General features: G+C 38.3%; 1 protein-coding gene across 8 annotated transcripts in view; it reads right to left on the reverse strand.

The window, feature by feature from the left end:
• LOC6578020 (protein sickie) overlaps window positions 1-20,132 on the reverse strand; it is a 299,838-nt gene that overhangs the window by 75,068 nt on the left and 204,638 nt on the right. For 6 of the 8 annotated variants that reach the window (XM_015165951.3, XM_015165950.3, XM_032729136.2 and 3 more), the window contains one exon: window positions 335-465. In XM_015165951.3, coding sequence (XP_015021437.1) covers window positions 335-465 — 131 coding nt within the window. Of the gene's footprint in view, window positions 1-334; window positions 466-8,851; window positions 9,203-17,614; window positions 17,804-20,132 lie in introns of those variants that run through there. The other 2 variants (XM_015165947.3, XM_015165948.3) reach the window with 1 other exon arrangement.

Genomic DNA, 20,132 nt, shown 5'->3' on the forward strand with positions numbered 1-20,132 from the left:
CTCCACTCAAAGCCCCACAAATGTATTCCCAGGCGTGCTTTGATGATGCACACCGAGAGGATTGGGACACGAGTCCCGTCTAGATGGCCAAACCCCTTTTGCGACAAATCTCGGCCAGAAAGGCCAGTCGCTGGGCTAAGTGCATGGCGATGCCCCGCTGGGGGTTGTTTGCCGCGCTGCGGACCCAAAATTTGTTTGCCTCTCGTAAACAACGCAGTGCAGCACGCTGAAAAAAAAAGCTCGCCCCGTGTAAGCCCTGGGGTAGGTTTTCCTCTTGTTTGAAAAGCATTTTTTAATAAATTTCCCAAACCAGCTGAAAATTCATTTCACTTACATGGCGTATGATTGGGTGTGGGAGGCAGCGGGCGCACCTTGTCCGGGGGGCAGCGGCGCTGAACCATGACCGTCGCGGGGAGGGGAATGGCTGTGCCGCCATTGACCTTCGCGTAGGCGGGCGCGATTTGTCTGTAATGAGCGAGAAGTTGTTTTTTGGTACATTAATAAAGTTCTTAAAAAACGTGGAGCCACAGGCTCATCATACATGCACTTCTAAATATATACTTTATGGGCCCTCAATTTGATTTTTATGGTTTTTCTTGCTTTTACGACGCACGCCCACGCGACAGCCGCGCTTGCAGCTGCGTCGTGATTTGCATGAGTTGCGGTCACAGTTTCTGTCAGTTGCGTTTTGCCTTGCACTTATCTTTAACAATTTATACAAACTGCAACATAAAAGCATTGCTGCCCTCGCCTGCGACGCTGATAAATGAATAAATGCAATGGACCCCTTTCTGTCCTTAACCGCAGAGCTTGCCGATTGCAGTAAATATTTTAACAACAGTTTTACGATGCGATTGCGCAAAATCAAATAAAAGAGAAGCGTGCCCATAAATATGAATGTCGCTGCGAAAAGATACTTTTGTATCTTTTATAAACATATACGTGGGCTCGTTAACGGCGTAGCTGAGTAGCTGAACAACTGAACAGCTGAGAAGTCTTCAGCTTTTTCTCTTGATTAGCCGTCGACGTCATTTCAATGCAATTAAATAAACCGCTTGCAGTTTTATAAAGTCAATTAAATTTCATTAGCAATTTAATGCCATTTAAATTGGCTTTCAAACTGTTTATAAAAAATCAAAACTAATTGAACTTTATTACAAACAATGATAATAAAACTATTTGCTTTTATTAATTGTCTGACTGAACTATGCAAACATGTCAATACAAATTTAAAATATGCTCACATTTTTAATGGCTAAAGCAAGTATCATTATTTATTTAATTTTTTTCTTTTATTAAAATTTTATAAACTGATTTTACAGTTATTTTGCAATTTTATAGTTTATTAAAAAGATATATTTAAAAATTGTATAAAATTTGTATATACTAAAAATGCAATTCAATGGTAAATTTTTTTAACAAAATATTATTTTTTATTTAATAAATTTGTTGGTATTTTTTATTTAGATATTTTTAACTCGACATTAATGAAATACGGTTTACACATCTATATAAACTAAATTATATCCTCAATGAAAATGTATAATAATTGGCAAAATAATTCTTCTAACTTTATTAATTAACAAACATCAGTTCAGAGCTAAAAGACAAATTGTTTTCATTATTTAAAAGGAAATAAAAACGTTCAGTTATTATTTTCCAAGGTAAGATTTTTCATTTCTTTTAAATTATGAATGAGATTTTAATAATTAATAATGAAGTTGTGATGCATAAAATAATTTTTTTCAAAGAAACTAGAAGATTATTATCTGTCTTCTTTTCTTTTTATATAATAAAAAGTTTTTATCCAATTAAATATTTCATTAATATATGCAAATTATACTACAGCTAAGCTGCTTCCCAGCACACACTCCCACACACACACATTGAGCAAGGAAAATGGCTTTTCCATTTCTTAGTCAACTTCGCCTTTTTTTTTTTGCAATTACTCCAAACGCTGATTAAAAACGCAAACAAAGTAATAAAAGAGAGACCGAGGTAAACTTTTAATAAGTCGCGCGCATAAAGCTTAGCAGGGGGCGCAGACACAACGCGGGCCGAAAGATACAATTGTGTCTTATTGTTGTTGGCCATTAATAAGACAGGCTAAGTGAAATAAAAATGAAAGAAAAACTGTGCGCAGCAATTGTATTAAAAAAGGCTTATAAAAAACGGCAGCCAAGAGCGACGCAGACAAATGAAGTTGGCAGCTGCGTTGACGTCGACTTTGACATTGACTCGTCTCCCGGCTCCTTTTGCCAGGATGCTCTGGGTCCTTTTTGGCTCGACTGCTCGGCTGCAAATTAAATACAGCAAGACTCCGGCTAGAATCGGAGATGTTTCGGATGCTTTCATCGGGCGTCTGAAGAATTTCTCCCAAATTACTTTTCATATAATTTTATTTGCTATTTGCATTTTATTGTTGCGACTCGCTTTGCCGCCAACTGTTTTGGCCATGTTCCACGCTGTTTGCCAAAGCAGTCAAGTTAAAAGCCAAAGCCGTATGTCTGCCGAGCTTTATTCGCTTCGGCAGGGATGTCGATTGTCTGTCTGCATATGGAAAAGGCTACAAGTTCCTACAATGTGTCTATGCAAACGGCATGTGTGCACGGGCTGCTCGAAAGGTATTGAAATTAAATGATGCAGTGGCCAAGGATATCCCAGCAGGAGTGATACAGTTTTCAATGACTATAGCTCAGTAGATTTTTAAATTGATATAACAGTTAACTGATGTAATCTTGAAGAGAATTAGCCATTTTATGTAGCCTTGATTTGACTATCCTGTATACCAGATAAACTATCTCTTGTCGCAAATAATTTATTTAATGGATTCCAGTGAAGTGCTTCTTCAAATGTTTATTTGAAAGTTGGACAGCGGATGAGCCTTATATTTTCCCAATGCTCAAAGTCTGCTTAAAATCTATCGTAAGCGATAGAAGTGAACTATTTTATGTGAAGGACTTGCAAATTATTTGTTGTCAAATCAACAGATTGTAATTAAATACAAAAATAACAAATATATATAAAAAAAATTATAAAAGTCCTAAAATATTTAATTACTAAACTATTTACAAATATTTTTTACAATATATTATTTAAAAAATTTAAGAAATGACAACATTTAATATAAAGGAAAGAATAATAAAAAGTCTTTATGTTTACTCAAATATTATCCATCAATATTATAGACACATACTGTCGATAGATTTACATGCGAATTGTGTTATCTCTAATCCCACTTAAATATATCTTCTAGACCTCTCTAGCTAACTTCTATAGCAACTCTCGCTGCATTTAGCAACATCTGAGCTGCTTGGAGCAACATCTGAGCTTGTTAACTGGCAAAATGTATTCAGAGTATCAGCAGCTTTGCATCTCCCAGTTTCAGGTGTCGCTGGATGTCGAATGCTGTTGCCACGGTTTGTTGTTGTTGATGTTGTTGTTGCAGATGCTGCTGCTGTTTCTGTTTCAGTTTGCATAGAGCGCAAATTGAATTTTGCGTCTTTATTACGCATTTTTGATTTGTAGCTGTGCGCGGATTTCAATTCGTTGTGCACTGTGAAATGTCATTGACCTTTGTGAGAGCAAATGTGTGTGTGTGTGTGAGGCTCATAATAGCCTGACTGCTGTTCCTGATGGCATTCACCTGTGTGGCACGGCCCACGCAGCAGTTGCCGCAGACCAGTTACTGAGAGAGGGGAGCCAACTATAAAGCGCGTCGTTGACGGCATTTGCTTGTATAAATATGAAAGAGTCTCCCCGCGCCGCACTCGCACCCGCTGGGGCGCCTCCACTGGCTGCCCATTAGTTGCATTTGCGTTGCATTGCTGTTGCTTTTGTTGCCGCACAATGCGACACTCGAGTTGCATTTGTCATGCCAGCAGCAGCAGCAGTAGCTTCTAAGAGCCAGCCACCAAGTGCGTGGCAGGATCTGGCTAGGGGGCCGGGGACCCGGGACTTGGGACCCGGAACCTGGTACTTGGGACCTGGAGCCTGACCATTTCGGGTTATTGCCAGTTGCCTTATTTGAACAGCGGCCAAGTTGCAACTCTTTCGCTTTTATTACGGCCCCAACATATTTACGATTTGTTGCCAACGCCGTTTATGGCTAGAAGTGGTTTCCTCTCCGCTGGGCCCTTGGCTGGGCTGCAGTTGCCTGCAGTATCTCTGGCTTTATTTGTCTTACACGCGATAAAGATTGACAGGCGATAGGAGCAAAACAAATATACCAAACGCTAGCAGAATGACGGATTTCTCAATATTAATTTCAAGCAGACCTCTGACTCGAGTCTGAAATTCCCAACTCTAACCATTAGACAGACTATCTGAACTTTAGATGGAGTTTGCGTTAGAGTTACTTTATGATATCGGTAACTCCTCCTTCTGCCTGTCATACAAATTTAATAGATTATATTATACTCTGACTTCCATTACTATTATGCAATAAGCGTGACTTCTAACGAGAAAAAATTAATGAAACCAATTTTTAATTATTGATGATTACAACTTTATTTTATCTGGTCTTGCTTCATTAAAGAAAATTCATATCTTATATATTCATATTTATAAATTTGACAATCTCTTCCGACTCAAGTCAATCTTTAGAAATCTAGAGGATAGTTTACAACTAAAGAAATACATCTCTTCTTTCTGGAATCGCCTTATCTTTGCGAAATTCGAATTGTGGATTTGCTCGTGCAGTCATGCCTCATGACATACTACACTTAGCGTTTGCTAGCTGGGAAAGTTTCTTCGTTTTTGGTCAGCTCACTTTCACTAGTTCGGGTGTTATTTAAGCCGCGCTCAGCTGAGACTTACGCTGCCGGTGAGTGCATTAGATAGCCAGCGAACACCTCCAGCTACCGGCCAAAGCAATTTCCCGTCTATTGCTAACCCAAAAACCTTTTGAACCCGGCCCCAGCCATTGCTGAGCTGCAGTTTATGCCGTTAAGCTGAGAATATATGTGTATATATTCATAAATTTAGCCACAGCAATTTTTGCAGGCTACTGCGAACGAGTCGAACGAGCTGTCAGCCGCAATAGCAAGAGACAAGAGCTGGCAGGAGCCAAGAAATTTATGTGAGGCCAAAACATGGCCGAGTCATGAGCCGGCTGGCTTGGCTCGCTGGCCCGGCTTACTGGCCTTGCTGGCTGGCTGAAGAGTTTTCGTGAGCATTTTGAGTAGGTGTTGAATGGTTGATAATAAGCGTAATTATGCGCCATTGATATGCCCGCAGGAGTGGCCAAGCAGTTGAAGATCGCGCTGGAGACAGACAAACTCAGCAGCAGACAGCTGCTGCTCAGGGGACAGACGGACGAGCAGCAGACGTGCAGTTAGAAAAGCGCCATAAACCTGTTCCCTTTCAAGAACAGCCTGACATACATAAATATGCATATATAAGCTCAGGAATCAGAGAGATGTTGGCTAGGAGCAGGAAGTTCAACTGCCAACAATTTGATAGTTCAATTATATATTCTGCTCATATTTCTAGCTGAGGTTTAGCTGTAAGGTTTTGGGTATAATACCTGACACCTGGTTAATTATTATTATTATTTTCACAGAAGTTATGTTTAAACTTTAATCTATAAGATGGCTAAAATCGAAATCTTCATCTCCATTTCAGTCTGCAAATTTATAGTCAACAATTTTGAGTAGTTCTTTAAAGCGCGTTGCTTACAGTTCGCGAGTTAAGCACGATTCTTGAATGGAAAGCAATCTTTTAGCCTGCAAGTTTGACAGCTTTGTTCGCAACAACGAGCCATGTCATTAGAAATTGTAATGCGACACGCTAGCAAACGTGTTCATCTTAAAAGTCGTGTAGCCCCTCCTCCGACTGCGACTGCGACTCCAACTTCAACTCTAATTCCACTGTGCCAGGCACCAAGACTCGCACTCAGTCATCAGATACACACACACTCATACAAAACAGCTTGAGATACTTTACTAGCTGCAACTCTGGGTATTGTATTCGACTCGCATGCACACTACGTATAAACATATTTCTTATTCCTGGCTGGTTGCTACTGCGGCTTCAAGTGCGGCATATAGTCACGATTTTCAGTTATTAGACGGGCTAAAGTTGTGGCCCCAACTTTGGCACTTCAGCTGCAGCTCAAAACAGTTGTTTCTGGCTGCTTCTGTCTGACTTTTGTCTGACTTGTGGGACGCATTCTCTCAGCTGCTGCAAGAAACAATTAATAGCGTCTGCCAACACATTCCCCGCCCATGTGCCACGCCCCGTGCAAACACACGTGCAAGATGTTCCTGCTAATGGTCGTCACCTCTGTTGACAGAGGCAGAGGCAGAGGCCGAGGCATAGGGAGGGAGAGGGCTGCGGGACTAGGCAGCTGGCTAGGAACTATGAGCTTGTCGACGACATCTTTAAATATGCAGCAGGTTGCTCTATGCTCGTAAACAACAAGCCACAGCCGCAAATGGAGAGTAGCCAAACAAACAACCAAATAAACAAACAAACAAACAAAGCGGCTAAAAACAAAAACAAAGCCACATACTTTGTTGCAGCTGCTGTTTATGCATCAAGTGGACAGCCCTGGCGCTGGCAACTCGAGTAGCTGAATTCCATTTCCAGCTTTTAGCTGGATTACGTTTCACGCCAATACGCGAGATGGACGCGAGAAAGCTGCCAGAAGAGTGAAAACAAAGAAAGTGCTGAATGCAGAACGCCAAATGTTAGGAAGAGAGACAAAGCAATGCAGATTGTGAGCATCTTAAACGATCTATTGAAAAGATTAATTATTAATTATTATATTATATATTATAATATTATTAGGTAATCTGGGAAATTATTAGCTATTTATATAGGAAAAGGCTGTCTATATTCGATTGAAAATCCATTTATTGCTGTATTAATATTCTGAGATTCTTTCATCTCTCTTACTCAACCTGTCTTTCATTACTATTTCATATACAAATATTGTTTAAATATTTATATCAGAATTTTCCATGTTAAAAAGTTTTCTCATCTCTTGAAAATTTCAAGACTTTCAGATGTTTCTTAGCTTTGTGACAAACGGAAAGAGTGTTACGGAGTGCTTATGCATACTTTAGATGTGGTCATATCATTATGAACAGGCACTCGTCTCTAAAAGCATAAAAGTCACCCGCCCACTTTATGGGAATCGTGCTTTGCTTTAGCCTAGATATGACAGCTTGGCTTAGATCACAGTCACACACACACACACGCAGTCTTCGTCTTCTTTTCACACCCAGCAGCTGACAACATTTTACGTGTGTGTTTGTATAGTCGCCGCTCTGTGGGGGTTGGACAAATGTTCGTAAATAAGCAGGCCGGGCTGCATATTTCGGTAGTCCTGTATTGAACAAACAGAGGCGAGGGTTGACTGATAAGTAGCAGCTAGGCAGCGCGACAGCTAGGCGGGCAGCAGATTCCCAGCGAATGGATTTTCAATTATGCAACTGGGCAAATGTTTTATTTATTGACTCTGCGCGCATTTCCATCATAACTGAAAGGTTTTTAGATATGGTGGTTGATTTCAAGGCGACAAAAAACAATGTTCCAGGGGTAGTTCTTACCCAAACACATATCACAATTTCACTCTAAAGGAAACTCTTCAGATAGAGAGAGAAACAGAGGGGGAGAGAGAGTCAGGGTGGCTGTAAGTTGATCGCTCGATTATGCAATGAATCGGGGCAACAAACTTAGCAGCTCTGCCAGTCCCACGCGGCTCCAGTAAATTAAACTTGGCCCCCGTCTGGCTGGCAGCCAACTGTGGATCTTCGGCCAAGAATTGGACGAGGCCAAGTACCCGGGGCCAAAAGACGGAAGTCGATCAGCAGACGCCACTCGGGTGTTTGCTGAATGTGTCGCTTTCGGCACCTAGGCACCTTGCCTGACTGACTGCAGAGCGAATCAAGAGTAGAGGCTGAGAGGAGTAATACTTTAATTATGAATCGCTTTACACGGCTAATCTAAAGAGAAAAGTGGGAAACTTCGCACTAGCCAGTGAGCAAAGTTGGGAACAACGAAACGAAGTTAATTAATATAAGAATATTTGAGCAAAAATACTAAAAGTGCTTTAAAATTACTCAAATTAAACGTTTTGTGCATAATTTCTCTTAATTGAAAATTGATTCTCTCTCTCTCTCTCTCTCTGTCTCTCTCTCTGTCCCTCTCTCTCTCTCTCTCTCTCTCTCTCTCTCTCTCTCTTTCTGTGAAAACTATGGTACTAACTAAGTAATTCGAGAAATTTATAAGTCATTTATAAATGATCTACCAGACATTAATTTTTATGATGTATTTTAATAATATTAAGTTCATTAAAGATACTATCGAAATCAAAAAAACATGTATTATTAATAGGAATTTTATAAAATACCAATTGCATAAAAGCTTAAATTCAATTAAATTCCACAAATTCCACCACAATTTCTCATAGTGTAGACAATGCTCTTTCAGTAAATAATTCTCAAGTTTGTTTAAGAGAAACGTAAACGCAACCACAAAATGTCATTTCCATTAGCCGCCAACTTGTTTTGATTTGCCTAAAAATAGCCGCAATAGCCACTGGAGTGGGCCCGAAGAGTGCTGCTGCTCCTGCTGCTGCTGTTGCTGCTGTACTTTAAATAGATCTCCAGTTTCTGGGGAAGATGTATCGTTGATTTCAGCAAATTCAGCTGGGCAACATTTTCGGGGCTCTGATTTATTGTGCTGACATTTGGCTTCATTCCGCCATTGGCTTTTTGTATTGTTTAAAATATAATAATGGGTCTCATTAGTGACTGCTGGAAAAACCGTCAGCGTTTTCCACGGAAAACCTCCCAGTCTATATATATATATATATATATATATATATATATATATAGGTTACCTTCTGACATCCGGCGAGTTGGGCAGGCTGCGACATTTGCGTGAGCTTTTGCTGCCAGCGTTGCCATGTGACGAGGATGAAGTGTTGCCCATTTTTGTATATTTACACTTTCACTCCAATTAACGTGTTGAGATGATAAGGATAATGGTGATGATGATAATAATAGAACTTGGTTTAATTTGGCATTTGGATGCAGCTTTGGCACTTTTTAGCTCTTCATTTCTGCACTATTTTAATTCATAATTCTTCATTAAAATTGTTTAATATTTTTACATACAATTTTTAGCATTTGTTGACATGTTTTTGGATTTTAAAGATATTTTGGATCTTATTTTATGGATTTCTAAAAATCTTTTAATAATAATAAAACATTTTAATAAAAGTGGGTGAAAGCTGTAACACAATTTTTTTTTAGTATAATTGTTTTATATTAATGTAAATTTTATATTATTTTATAATATTTTATATTTAATTTTTTTTAAAGAATATAGCATTTAATATTAATATTTATATTAATAATATTATTATTTATTATTATTTTTTTTTTAAATGGCATTGTTTATTATATTTTTTAAATTTTATAATCAAATATTTTATATACATATTTTTATTTATTTATTTATACATTTTGTTTTTCAATATCTAAACTTCCCTTTTATATTCTGAGTGCATACATATGTACATCTATAGCTAAGATTTGAATCAGAGTATTTGGGAATGGGGTTATCTCTTTGTAGAGGCGAATTTCGGGTGACGAATGCTTTAACAGTCGTAGAGGCTTTTAAGCTCCATTAAACGCCCTTTATGGCAGCTTCTCTTTTGTTTTTCCTGATCTCATTTTCGCACTCATTAAAGGCTCAGAGGCAAATCGTCCGCCCCTTGAAAATATTGTTTGCTCTATGTAATTACTTTGTAATTAAGTGTCCTGGACCCACCGTGACAGACGCTAAAAATTGCAGCTAATCAAACAAATGTCTGCTGCCCCAAAATACGCCCCCAAGGCGAATGCCAACAAAAAGGGAAAATCTAAAGTAAAACGCCAAGGGATGACCAAAAATGTTTGCACAGCACTTTGATCTGGAATACCGAACCGAAGAGGGCCAGTTGTTGTACCGAAATCTTAATGCAATTAAGTGAACATATTTGCAACTTCCGTGCCGCCCACACAAGAAAAGCCAGAGGACCAGAAAAACAGACATTTTTGATGTATGACTGCTGCCGCTGCTGGTGATGCGGCTAATCTGGCGAGGAACAGGACGCAGCACAGGGTGACTCGGGCAACTAAAATGGGGATGCACGGTGAATTCGAAGAAAAGGTTTCTCAGCGCAAAATCAATATCAATAGCTTCAATTACAGAGATGCAAAGCCCATTGGCAACACGAAAAAGCACAGTCGAAGAAAAAGAATGGCGTGTAAATAATAAACGCACGTGCGTGTGACACGTGAGTGGGACTGGGACTGGAACTGGCACTGGCGCTGGCACTGGTAGAGCCCATGGAACGGGGCATGAGTGTGCCTTGTAGCCCACATTTTGAAGTGCCTGCTAAATGCTCTCAAAGTGGTCATATTTTTGCGTGAAACACAGCCAAACGAGCGCGAAGGGTGCGAAGTTTATGCTTAATCAATTTGTCGTAAAAATTAATGCCATGTACTTTTATTTTTTGGGCTGTCCGCTGTAAGGGTTGATCAGCTCGTGCTGCTGCAGCCTCCGCGATAAATGTTGCGAGATTTTGTTCCTCTTTCGCAACACGTGTCGCAACGCGGGTGGGCTGAGACTACGAGTGGGGTAAAAAGTCGCAGTTCTCTCTCTCTCTCTCTCTCTCTTGACTTATGCGCAAGTTTGTCTGATTTATTACAGTGTACACATTCTGCACTGCCTCTCGCAATTGTTTGCTTGGCGTCAGTTGCGTAATCAAACTGTCACAGCAGCAATTACCACAGCCCAGAGTCACTCGACTTCGATTCTGGCTGCGTCTCGCCTGACTGCATAATTTTCATAAATTGTTGCAAATTGTTGTTGTCGTCTCGTTTGTCACTCGCGAACATGGAGTTGGAACTGGAACTGGAGCGACAACTGGAGCCGAAGCATAATAAATGAATAGACAGGCCTTAGCGAATGGCTCAAGTTGAAATGCTTGACAGATTGCTGACAATCTCTTGGCATAAGGAAACGCTTTCCAAGCAATCTAGAAAGTGTGACTAAATCTCAGCAAAATCATTGAATAATTGATCTCAATGATACAGGAAGCAGCAGAAATTGCAATAAGAAGTCAAGACTAGCTCTGCCCTTAGTGAGTTTAGAAGAGTCAAGTGCTATTCAACTAGTTCTATTATCAACGATAAAGAAATTCACATAACTCATATAATATAACTATTATATTCGAACCAGCTCTTTATATATCCGAACTAGAACTTTTGCCAAGCAATATATGTATATATAAATATCAGAGCTCTAGTGAATTTTATGAAATATATCATCTTTTTCTCTGCGAACTAGTTCAGTTCATAAGCTCTCAGCTTACTCCGTGTACTATGACATTATATGTATTTTGTTTCTCTTTCAGTTTGTGAACTACTCATTAACTTCAATTAAGTTCACTGAACTACCCCAAAACTACTCTTTGCTTTCATTTCATATACATAAGTAACTCCTATATCATTATTATTTTCTATATTTGGGCGCTATTCACCCTCAAGCATTGCAGGTTTTAAGAATTGTGATTTAAGAACAGATCAAGCCCAAGCATATATTGCACAAGATGATTGTTGAGCGGTTCCCTGGAATTGTATGCAAATAGTATGCAAATTGCCGACAGAAATTACAGCCATTGTGGTCTGACTTTATTGTTGGAATTACCTGAATCAAACTTTTGCTCAAGTTTATTTATAAAGCATTACTGTTGTAGCAGTAAATTTACAACTTTGTTAGGCTACAAAAATCGAATGGCATTGAATAAACACTTTTTTAGATATTTAGTATTATTTTAAATACAAGAGAGATTCAAGCATAAACAATGAATCGTTTACTTTTTACTATATTACATCATTTACACCTTTTTGTGCTTTATGCCTTGGATCAGTGAGTCAATCAATCAATTAGGATGTTTAGTAGCTTTACAATGCAAACAAATATCTTTAAAAAACTATGAGCTCTTCAGATCATATAGGCTACGCTGGGATCTCCTCATCAATCAATCAATCTTACAATCAGGAGCTACTTCACACCTTTACAAACCACACCTATAATCTTTCCATTTATCACTTGCTTAATCTTCTGTAACACTTTCAGCGTGAGCTTTAGTCAATCACTCAAGCACTCAATCATTCCATCAGAGCAGCAGCTGTGTAGCCCCACGCATACAATGGGCAAACATTTGCGAATTATTTTGAAATATTGATAAAACGCATTTCAATTGCACAAAGCGTTGGGCGCTACATCAAAGCTATCTGCCGATTATTAAATATTTATATATTATACATGTGTCTGATGTATGCGTGACTGGGGCGCACCTATCATAACCAATCTACGAGTCGAGTTTTCCATTAATTGGCTGCACACTGAAAAGGCAGAAAAATAACAAGGCAAATCTAAGACTTGAAAGGGCACAGTAAAATGTCAGCTTTTATTTTTTTTGGGTTAAGATATTTTATCTGTTTGTTTTTGTTGTATTCTGTAATTTTTGTGCGCTGTAAATGCCGTGACAAATTGCTGATTTGCTTTGACATATATATAAAAGACTTTTGTCTAAAGTTTGTCGCGCTATTTCGGTTGTCTATGCGCCTTCCCCCTCTGCTCCCTTTTAAGCGGAAGCTAAAAGACTCTTTCAAGTTGATTTCTGCTCCATAAACTTGTCTATTTTTGTATTGTATGCTGCTCACTGGAGCGCAGCGTTGTCCGGACTCCGGACCCACTGTGCGCGAGCCCACCCTTCTCGCCGATTCTCAGCTGCCTGTTCTCTGCTCGAAAATTTGGAGCAGCACGTGCATTTGCACGTTTCTACCTTTATCTGTCTTGTTTTGAATGGGGTATTTGCATTTCTTGATGAAATATGTTAAGTGTAAGAGAAGAAAATTTCGTTTTTTAAGATATTTGTAATGATCATTTTGAATCAAGCTTCGGCTACAAATATAAGTTATTATAAATTAAATAATCCAATTTGTATTTTTCTTTATTTCAATCAGGCCATCTAGGTTATGTATGATTCCCATTGTAGGCATTGTTTATGTAAAAGGCGAATTATAAGACAAGCTGTAAAATGCTTCTCAAAAACCATTTTGTATACATTATTCTTTGAAATATTTTCAATTACATTACAAAAATGATGTTTTTATTTCAACATTTTTAGTTTATTCAGAATCAGCCCCTGTGCTTGGTGTACATAGTCGACTTCCTACTCAGATTCCTTTAATACTTTGCTGTTTATTTTCTGTTTAAGACAAATCGGACTAGAGAATAAATGTATCTCATACTAACTAGCAAAAGCGCAAAGCAAATGAAAAATTTAAACTCCTCTATGTGAAAACAACGTTTATAAAGAGTTTATATATAGTATAGGAAGCCAGTTGTCGCCTTTTCCTATATAAAAGCTAAGCTCTTTTAAAGACCATAATTTTCATAAAACTTCCATAAATATTCGCAAGGGTATATTAGCTTCGTCACGTCGTAGATAACTTTTTCTTTTCTCATGCTGCTTCCCGGTATCCATTGTTTTTAGTGCCTGTCTTTCGTTTGTTTATATTTAGATGGAAGTATTTTCTTTATGTCAGTTTTACGGCGCATTAAAAGCCAACTTAAGAACCGGCTAAGCGAGGGGGCGTGGCAGGGGGCAGGCTGTTAGAACACTGACTGAAACGGAGCTGCAACATAAATCTTGACACAAATTTATTTGTTAAACTTCCAAGCTAAAGTTTTTTTCTTTTTTACTTTATTTTCCTCGTCTTGGACTTGGACTTGCCAACCAACCATTTGATATGCATTGCATGTGCCGAGGCGCCCAGCGAGTAGGCGTGGCATTGGGATTGAGCGGCTGCATTGTTAGATTTATGAACATTCAACCAGGGCTAAGACATTGAGCTACAACCCAAACCTGATTGTCTAACAGCGAAAACAGAAAAGACCAGGCGAATTAATATCCCGTGAATTTCCTGTCAAAAACTAAAATTGCATTTTGGCAAACTGGAAGAAGTAAAGTAAAAGCATCTCCAGCATATGCTAAAAGGTATGAGCTAGCTTCGTATCGTCGTGTCGTATCGCCTTCTGCCCCGCTGCTGCCCCCTTTGGCTACTTCCTTCCTGCTCCTTCGGGCTATTATCGGCACATTCTTGACTTTAACAACTCTTTGCCACTTCTGCACATTAAATAATTTTCCTTTTGCCAACGTACGTGACTAAACGTCAATTTCCAGTTATCAGGCCCCGCTTCCTCTTGTCTGCGCGCATCGCCCGGCCCTATGCAAACTGCATTCCCGCTACGATTTTCATAAATTTTGCACAAAGTGCCTTCGGGCCTCGTGCGACGGCATAGATAAGAGCCCAGGCAAAAGTTGCATCTTGGGCAAAAAGTGCAATGTTCTGATAAGAACAACTCTTAACAGAGCCCAACCACACCGCTCTGAGCTGAACTGTGTGCGAAAGGCCCAGCGGCGGCTAACTGTGTCAAAAACTTTGCGGTTCAATCGACGTACGTGATATTCCATGAATTGTCCAATTAGTTAGGGCGTCGAGAGAGAGAGAGGGAGAGGGTTACGAAGCGGTTCTTAAGTGAGAATTATGTGATATGCTAAGAGGCCCTCCACAGTCACTTATGAGCAGATTAATAACAGCACTTGGGTGTAGTCTACAATCCGATCTCACAGAGCTCTATCAAAGCTAATCTTGTTCAACTAGAATCTTGTTCAACAGAACTAGTTCAATTAAATAAAATAAGTCACTACAAAACCAACCAACTATAAACTTAGAATTTGCATTACTTACTAATGAAAAAGAACTAGCTCAACAATATTAATATTATATAAATATTTTATGAATTGATTCAACTATTTTAAAAAGTGTAAAAGCTCATGTATGAATAATAATTTTACATTTGATTCATTTTTTATTAATTTTATAAATATTTTATATAAATTAAAAGAACTAGTTCGCATTCTAAATATCAAGAACTGCCAAAATTTGCGGGAATTGGATGTTGGATTCCATTTCAATCCAGCCTTCCTTATAATTTGAGCTTTGACTTTTCAAAATATTAGTAATCAGCTCTAAATCTAATTACAATTTACATTTAATTCAGTTCAGGCAAAAAGGAACTATTCTCCCTATGCATTAGCCCTAGAACAAAAGACCACGAACTAGTTCCAATTGTTCTTGCTACAACCCTAGCAACCATTTCACATTTTTCATTGAGTGGATATTAACATTAACATGAAAAACCCATAACCGTGAACCGAAACTAATAATTATCAAGAGACCCTCTTGGACGTATGCATATGAGAGCTGGATAGCTCGATGGCTGACACCCTGTGGCCATAATATGATATTATCATAATTAAATCATTAGGTTGACGCTTCTGCTACTTATGTGAGCATAATCCGCGCTCCCTCATTCACACGCGGGACGACTGACTGACAGAAAGACAGAGAGAGAGACAGACAGGGGCCCCTATGAATGCTATCATTAGTCAAAGTTCGTCTCGGCTGTTACCTACGGTAAGTACTCGAATACGACCCGCTCATTTGCCCATAATCCCCTCACCCACTCTCTCCCTCTCTTCCCCTTCCACTCCTACTGTGCACCGCAATTGATTTTTCATTTGGCCTGTCGCTTGTTTAGTATTTTGACAGCTCGCTTTTTGATATCTCAAATTTCTGTCGTGGGCTTTGATTTGCTGCCGGTCAGGGGGCAGGGGTTGCTGAATGGTTCAATGCACCCCCAGAAAGCAGATGAAGAAGAAGATCATGATGATGATTCTGACAGCTTGTCAGTTGTCAGGGACAGGCAGACTTGCAATTAGACTTACTTTAAATTGTGAACTGAGCCGTAGTTGGCTCAGCTCGCAATTGAACTGTCCTTTGGCAGACTCATAATTAGTCAGCCCCTCAAGGATCTTACTGTAAATCCTTTATTTGGGGCCACAGCTGCCACTTGAATAAAATTAAATTAGAAAACTCAGCTGCGGAGCTCAAGCGCGAGTCAAAAATGAAGATTAATTGGAGACACACGCCGCTCGGAGTGGCTGAGAAACCGGTTAGACTTATCAGCCGCACATCTTGAGGTAGGCAAACATTGTCCAAAGAGCTGATGAGACTGCAGATTAACGCCCGGGCCCGAAATAAGCTATGTCTAATGGGGCGGATAGTTCTAATTGCCAATGTCTGTGCTCTGTGCCTGCTTAATTAACTTGTGGCTCGCATTTAACTTTGCTGTAAACTGTCGACGCCGAGGAAGCCAGTCAAATGGAAAGTGAAAAGTTCTAGGGGCAAGGAAAATATGTACCTGAAGCAGAGCTGCTCACCCCACTCCACTGTCAATAAGACTTTGATTAGAATCGAGAGTTACTAATTAACAAATTACTTAGAATGTTTCTAGCAAAACCAAATGTAAATTTTATAATCGAACATTTGGTACATAAATAAATATTAATATAATTTAAATAAAATTAATGATTAAAGAGAACAGCTTTAAATTTTCTGCTTTCAAATAGACCAAAATAAAGTTTTAAAAACTTTTCCAACTGAGCCAGGTTTTTTTTTTAAAAACTAACAAATCCCTCAGCTACACCGCAAAACAATTTCGCTGGATTTCAACTTTGGAGGAATATAAATAAAATACGCGCTTATCTAAAATGGAATTTGTCTGGCGGTTTGGTCCATTGAGGATGTCTGCAAAGAGTTGGCAATACATTTGGCTAAGTTGTTGTTGTTGTTGTTCCTGTTGTTGTAGTTTGTGTCCGTATTTAAGCCTTTTAATTTGTGTGCAATGCGATAAGGCGTTAATTATGCGGAAAATCAGGCAAAAAAGAGTCCAACGCAGACAGAGACAGCACAAAGATAGGGAAAAAGAGAGGCAGAGCTGTAGCCTGGCTGCTTTTCCATATTAGTGCAACATTCGTAAACTTAATTTAAAACATTTAATATATGCTCGAGTTTTTATTTCATTGCAAGTCTAAATGATATTATTATTGTTTCACATTTATTTAATTTAAGCAATTTATTTATACAAGCATTTATTTTTTATGTAAGAATTGTAGTAGTATAACTTAAGCTTTCTAAATAATTAGTATAACAAAAAAATATATGCTTTTATATATATATTTTATATATTATTATTAATTCATTTCGTTAATTATTTAATTCAAAATCGTTATTATGGTAATAAAAAATATACATATGTATATTATTTTATAATATTTTTTTATTATTATTTAATTTATTTTTTTTATTTTTATTTATTTATTTATTTTTTTGCTTAAGTTTTGACTGATTGATGTCAGAAAATATAATTTTTGTGTATTTTATTTTTAAATTAATTTTTTTTTAATTTTGTATTTTTTCATATTTCCTTATATGTTGTTTATTAATTTTTATTTGATTTCCTAATATTTTATTTTTTATTGCTGGTTGAGTAAACCACAGTCAAATCAGACTAAGTTTTTCTTTTATTTAATGCAGATTCGTTTGTTCATATATAAAAATTAATTATTATTTGATTAGATTCGTTAATTTGTATTCATTTAATATTTGTATTTATTTTTAACAGCTTAACACACTTTGACTTTTTGGCACATCTGAGAAACAAAGCTGACGAATCTCTTCACACAATAATTTTGTTTAATATTTTGCCGCCCATTCCGGGCACGCTTTTATTTTCAAAACAAACAAAATTAACTTAAAAATTGCCAGCGAAACACGCGCGCACTTCTTCCACACGTTCCGCACTCGACGCGTTGCGTTCGCGAACTGAATTGAGCCGAATGCAACATGTTGGCAGCTCGGCTCTTCGAGCATGTTCGATGCGCACAGCTGGCTGTCTGTCTGTGCTCGGGTGGGGGTGGGTGGTTGCAAGTTGCAACTTGTCTGTGTTGTCATTTGTGCCGGCTATAAATAGCTGCTGCACTAACCTCCCCTCCCTTCAATCCGACAATCTGTTGCAGCTGAAGTTCAATGCTCAGCCGTGGGGTCAACAACAACCACAACAACAACAACAAAAGCAACAGCAGCAAAGCCAACATCAGCAACAATTAAGTTAGCCAAAAGTTATTGGCCAAACAAATCGCTATAATTGAACCACAGTTTGCTGCTCTGTGGCAATTATCTCAAATTATTTGCCACTTTTTTCTGCTTCTTCCATAATATGAATTTAAAAATGTCGCCAAGGAGACGTTGCAGCAGCAACAACAACAACAACATGGAAAATTGTTTAATCATTGCAACTTAAGTTTCTAATGGGGCATAACTCCACTTGATTGGTTCGAAACTCGTTTGGTTTGTGGTTTCATCTGATACCCTGTAATTGCTGATAGCCATTACCAATCTGGGGTTACTGCATAGGTTGAAAATCACAAAGTAAGGGTATATTAGAATTCTCAATTGATATGAAACTGACAGAAAAAGGCAGAAATTTATATCAAGAACGAACACCAAAGAATTCTAATAACTCTGAGACTGAGTAATTAAATTACAAAACTAAACATGTAAAAGTGAATTTTATTCTAGGATAGTATTGCATTTTTAGCCAGCTTACAGAGTATTTGCTAGTACAACTCACTTAGCTTGTCTACTCCAACTTGATTTAAGCCGCTTTACTTGAAACGCGCGCCAGCTCGCTTGCTGGCGATTTCTTTGCACTTGCCCGATTTACTAGTTTATGGAGCTGTTTTTTTGAAGTTTATTGCCGCCTGTCGAAATATGAGTCCAATTTACGTGATAGGCAATTGGAATTAGACAAACTAGTTGTAGGCTTACACTTCGTAAACTAGGCTGAAGCCTCTTGAAGGCGCGCAGCTGCGCATGGGTGGTAATGAAGGTTGTACATCTATCTGATACTATATACTACCAACATAGTTCCAAGAAAGTTGTGGTCATAATTTCAAATTTCATTAAAATAAATTTATAAGTAAATCAGAATTTACCACAAACATTTCCAGAAGTTCATGACCTTCATTCACACCAATAAATCGGAATTCATTCAGCGAAGATAAATTGCTTCAATAGAGGATAAAATACAATTATAGAATATATGCATGAATAAGAAACAAGAATTCCAAATTTATGTGAAATTCAATTATTGTCAATAAATAAAAAACTTTCGTCCCTTGACAGAGCACTTTAAGGCCAGTTAAAGCGCACATTTCCGAAAAAAGAGACTGGAACTAGACCCAATAAATCTTTGTTTATACAAATCCAAAAAGCATGAACGGCTTCCGAGCTCGAGCCATTCACATGCCACAGACGCATAAAAAAAGAAAGAAGGCAAAACAAATGCTAGACGGACGGACACACATGTAACTCTCCAGCTTGCGCTGGACCGCATCTATTGCCCGGCAACTACAGAAACTACTAATGCCATTAAGCACACGCTCCCAATCCCGCTCCCGCTCTCTCACTACAGCCCAACTCCAACCCCTTCGGGCAACCCTCGCACAGCGCAGAGCACTAAGCATGCATTTTATTGCCTTTTGTCGTACTGGCAGCCGGCGCACTTTATCATTTCAATGGCAGCGAATGTTGCTATGTTTACTTTTCATTTTATGCAGCTCCAACTGACGCGCCCACCGCCCACCACCCACTGCCCACTGCCCACTTTGGCTGGCAATCTACACCCGGCTGTTCACTTGGCCGTTAGTCTATCCAATTGTCCAACAGTTTGTCTATGCAAATATTTTTATTTGCTTCTTTCGTTATGCTACTAAAACACACAATAGCATCCGCTTTTAGTTAAGTGTTGATACTTTGCTAATACCCTGTAAATAGGCAAAAATAATAACTGTTTGTTGAACCACTAGACAAGTGACTTGACACCTTCTAAGAGTTCTACATTTGTTATTATACAATGCAATTCCCTAATACCCCGTATATAAACGAATTCATTATGTTTTTGACTTTGTATACATATTTATAAGAATATGAATAGAGACTTACACATACACATTTTTGAGTTGCTTAAGAATTGTCATCTATCTATTATATAAGTCCAATAAAACTTCATATAAGATGCGTTAAATAGAGAATTATTTCTCTGCTTATTACATTTAACGAACTTCTGGTATACCCTTTGGAATCACTCCC

This window comes from Drosophila mojavensis, unplaced genomic scaffold (genome assembly GCF_018153725.1).
Source record: "Drosophila mojavensis isolate 15081-1352.22 unplaced genomic scaffold, ASM1815372v1 contig_49, whole genome shotgun sequence".
In the NCBI taxonomy this organism is placed as follows: domain Eukaryota; kingdom Metazoa; phylum Arthropoda; class Insecta; order Diptera; family Drosophilidae; genus Drosophila; species Drosophila mojavensis.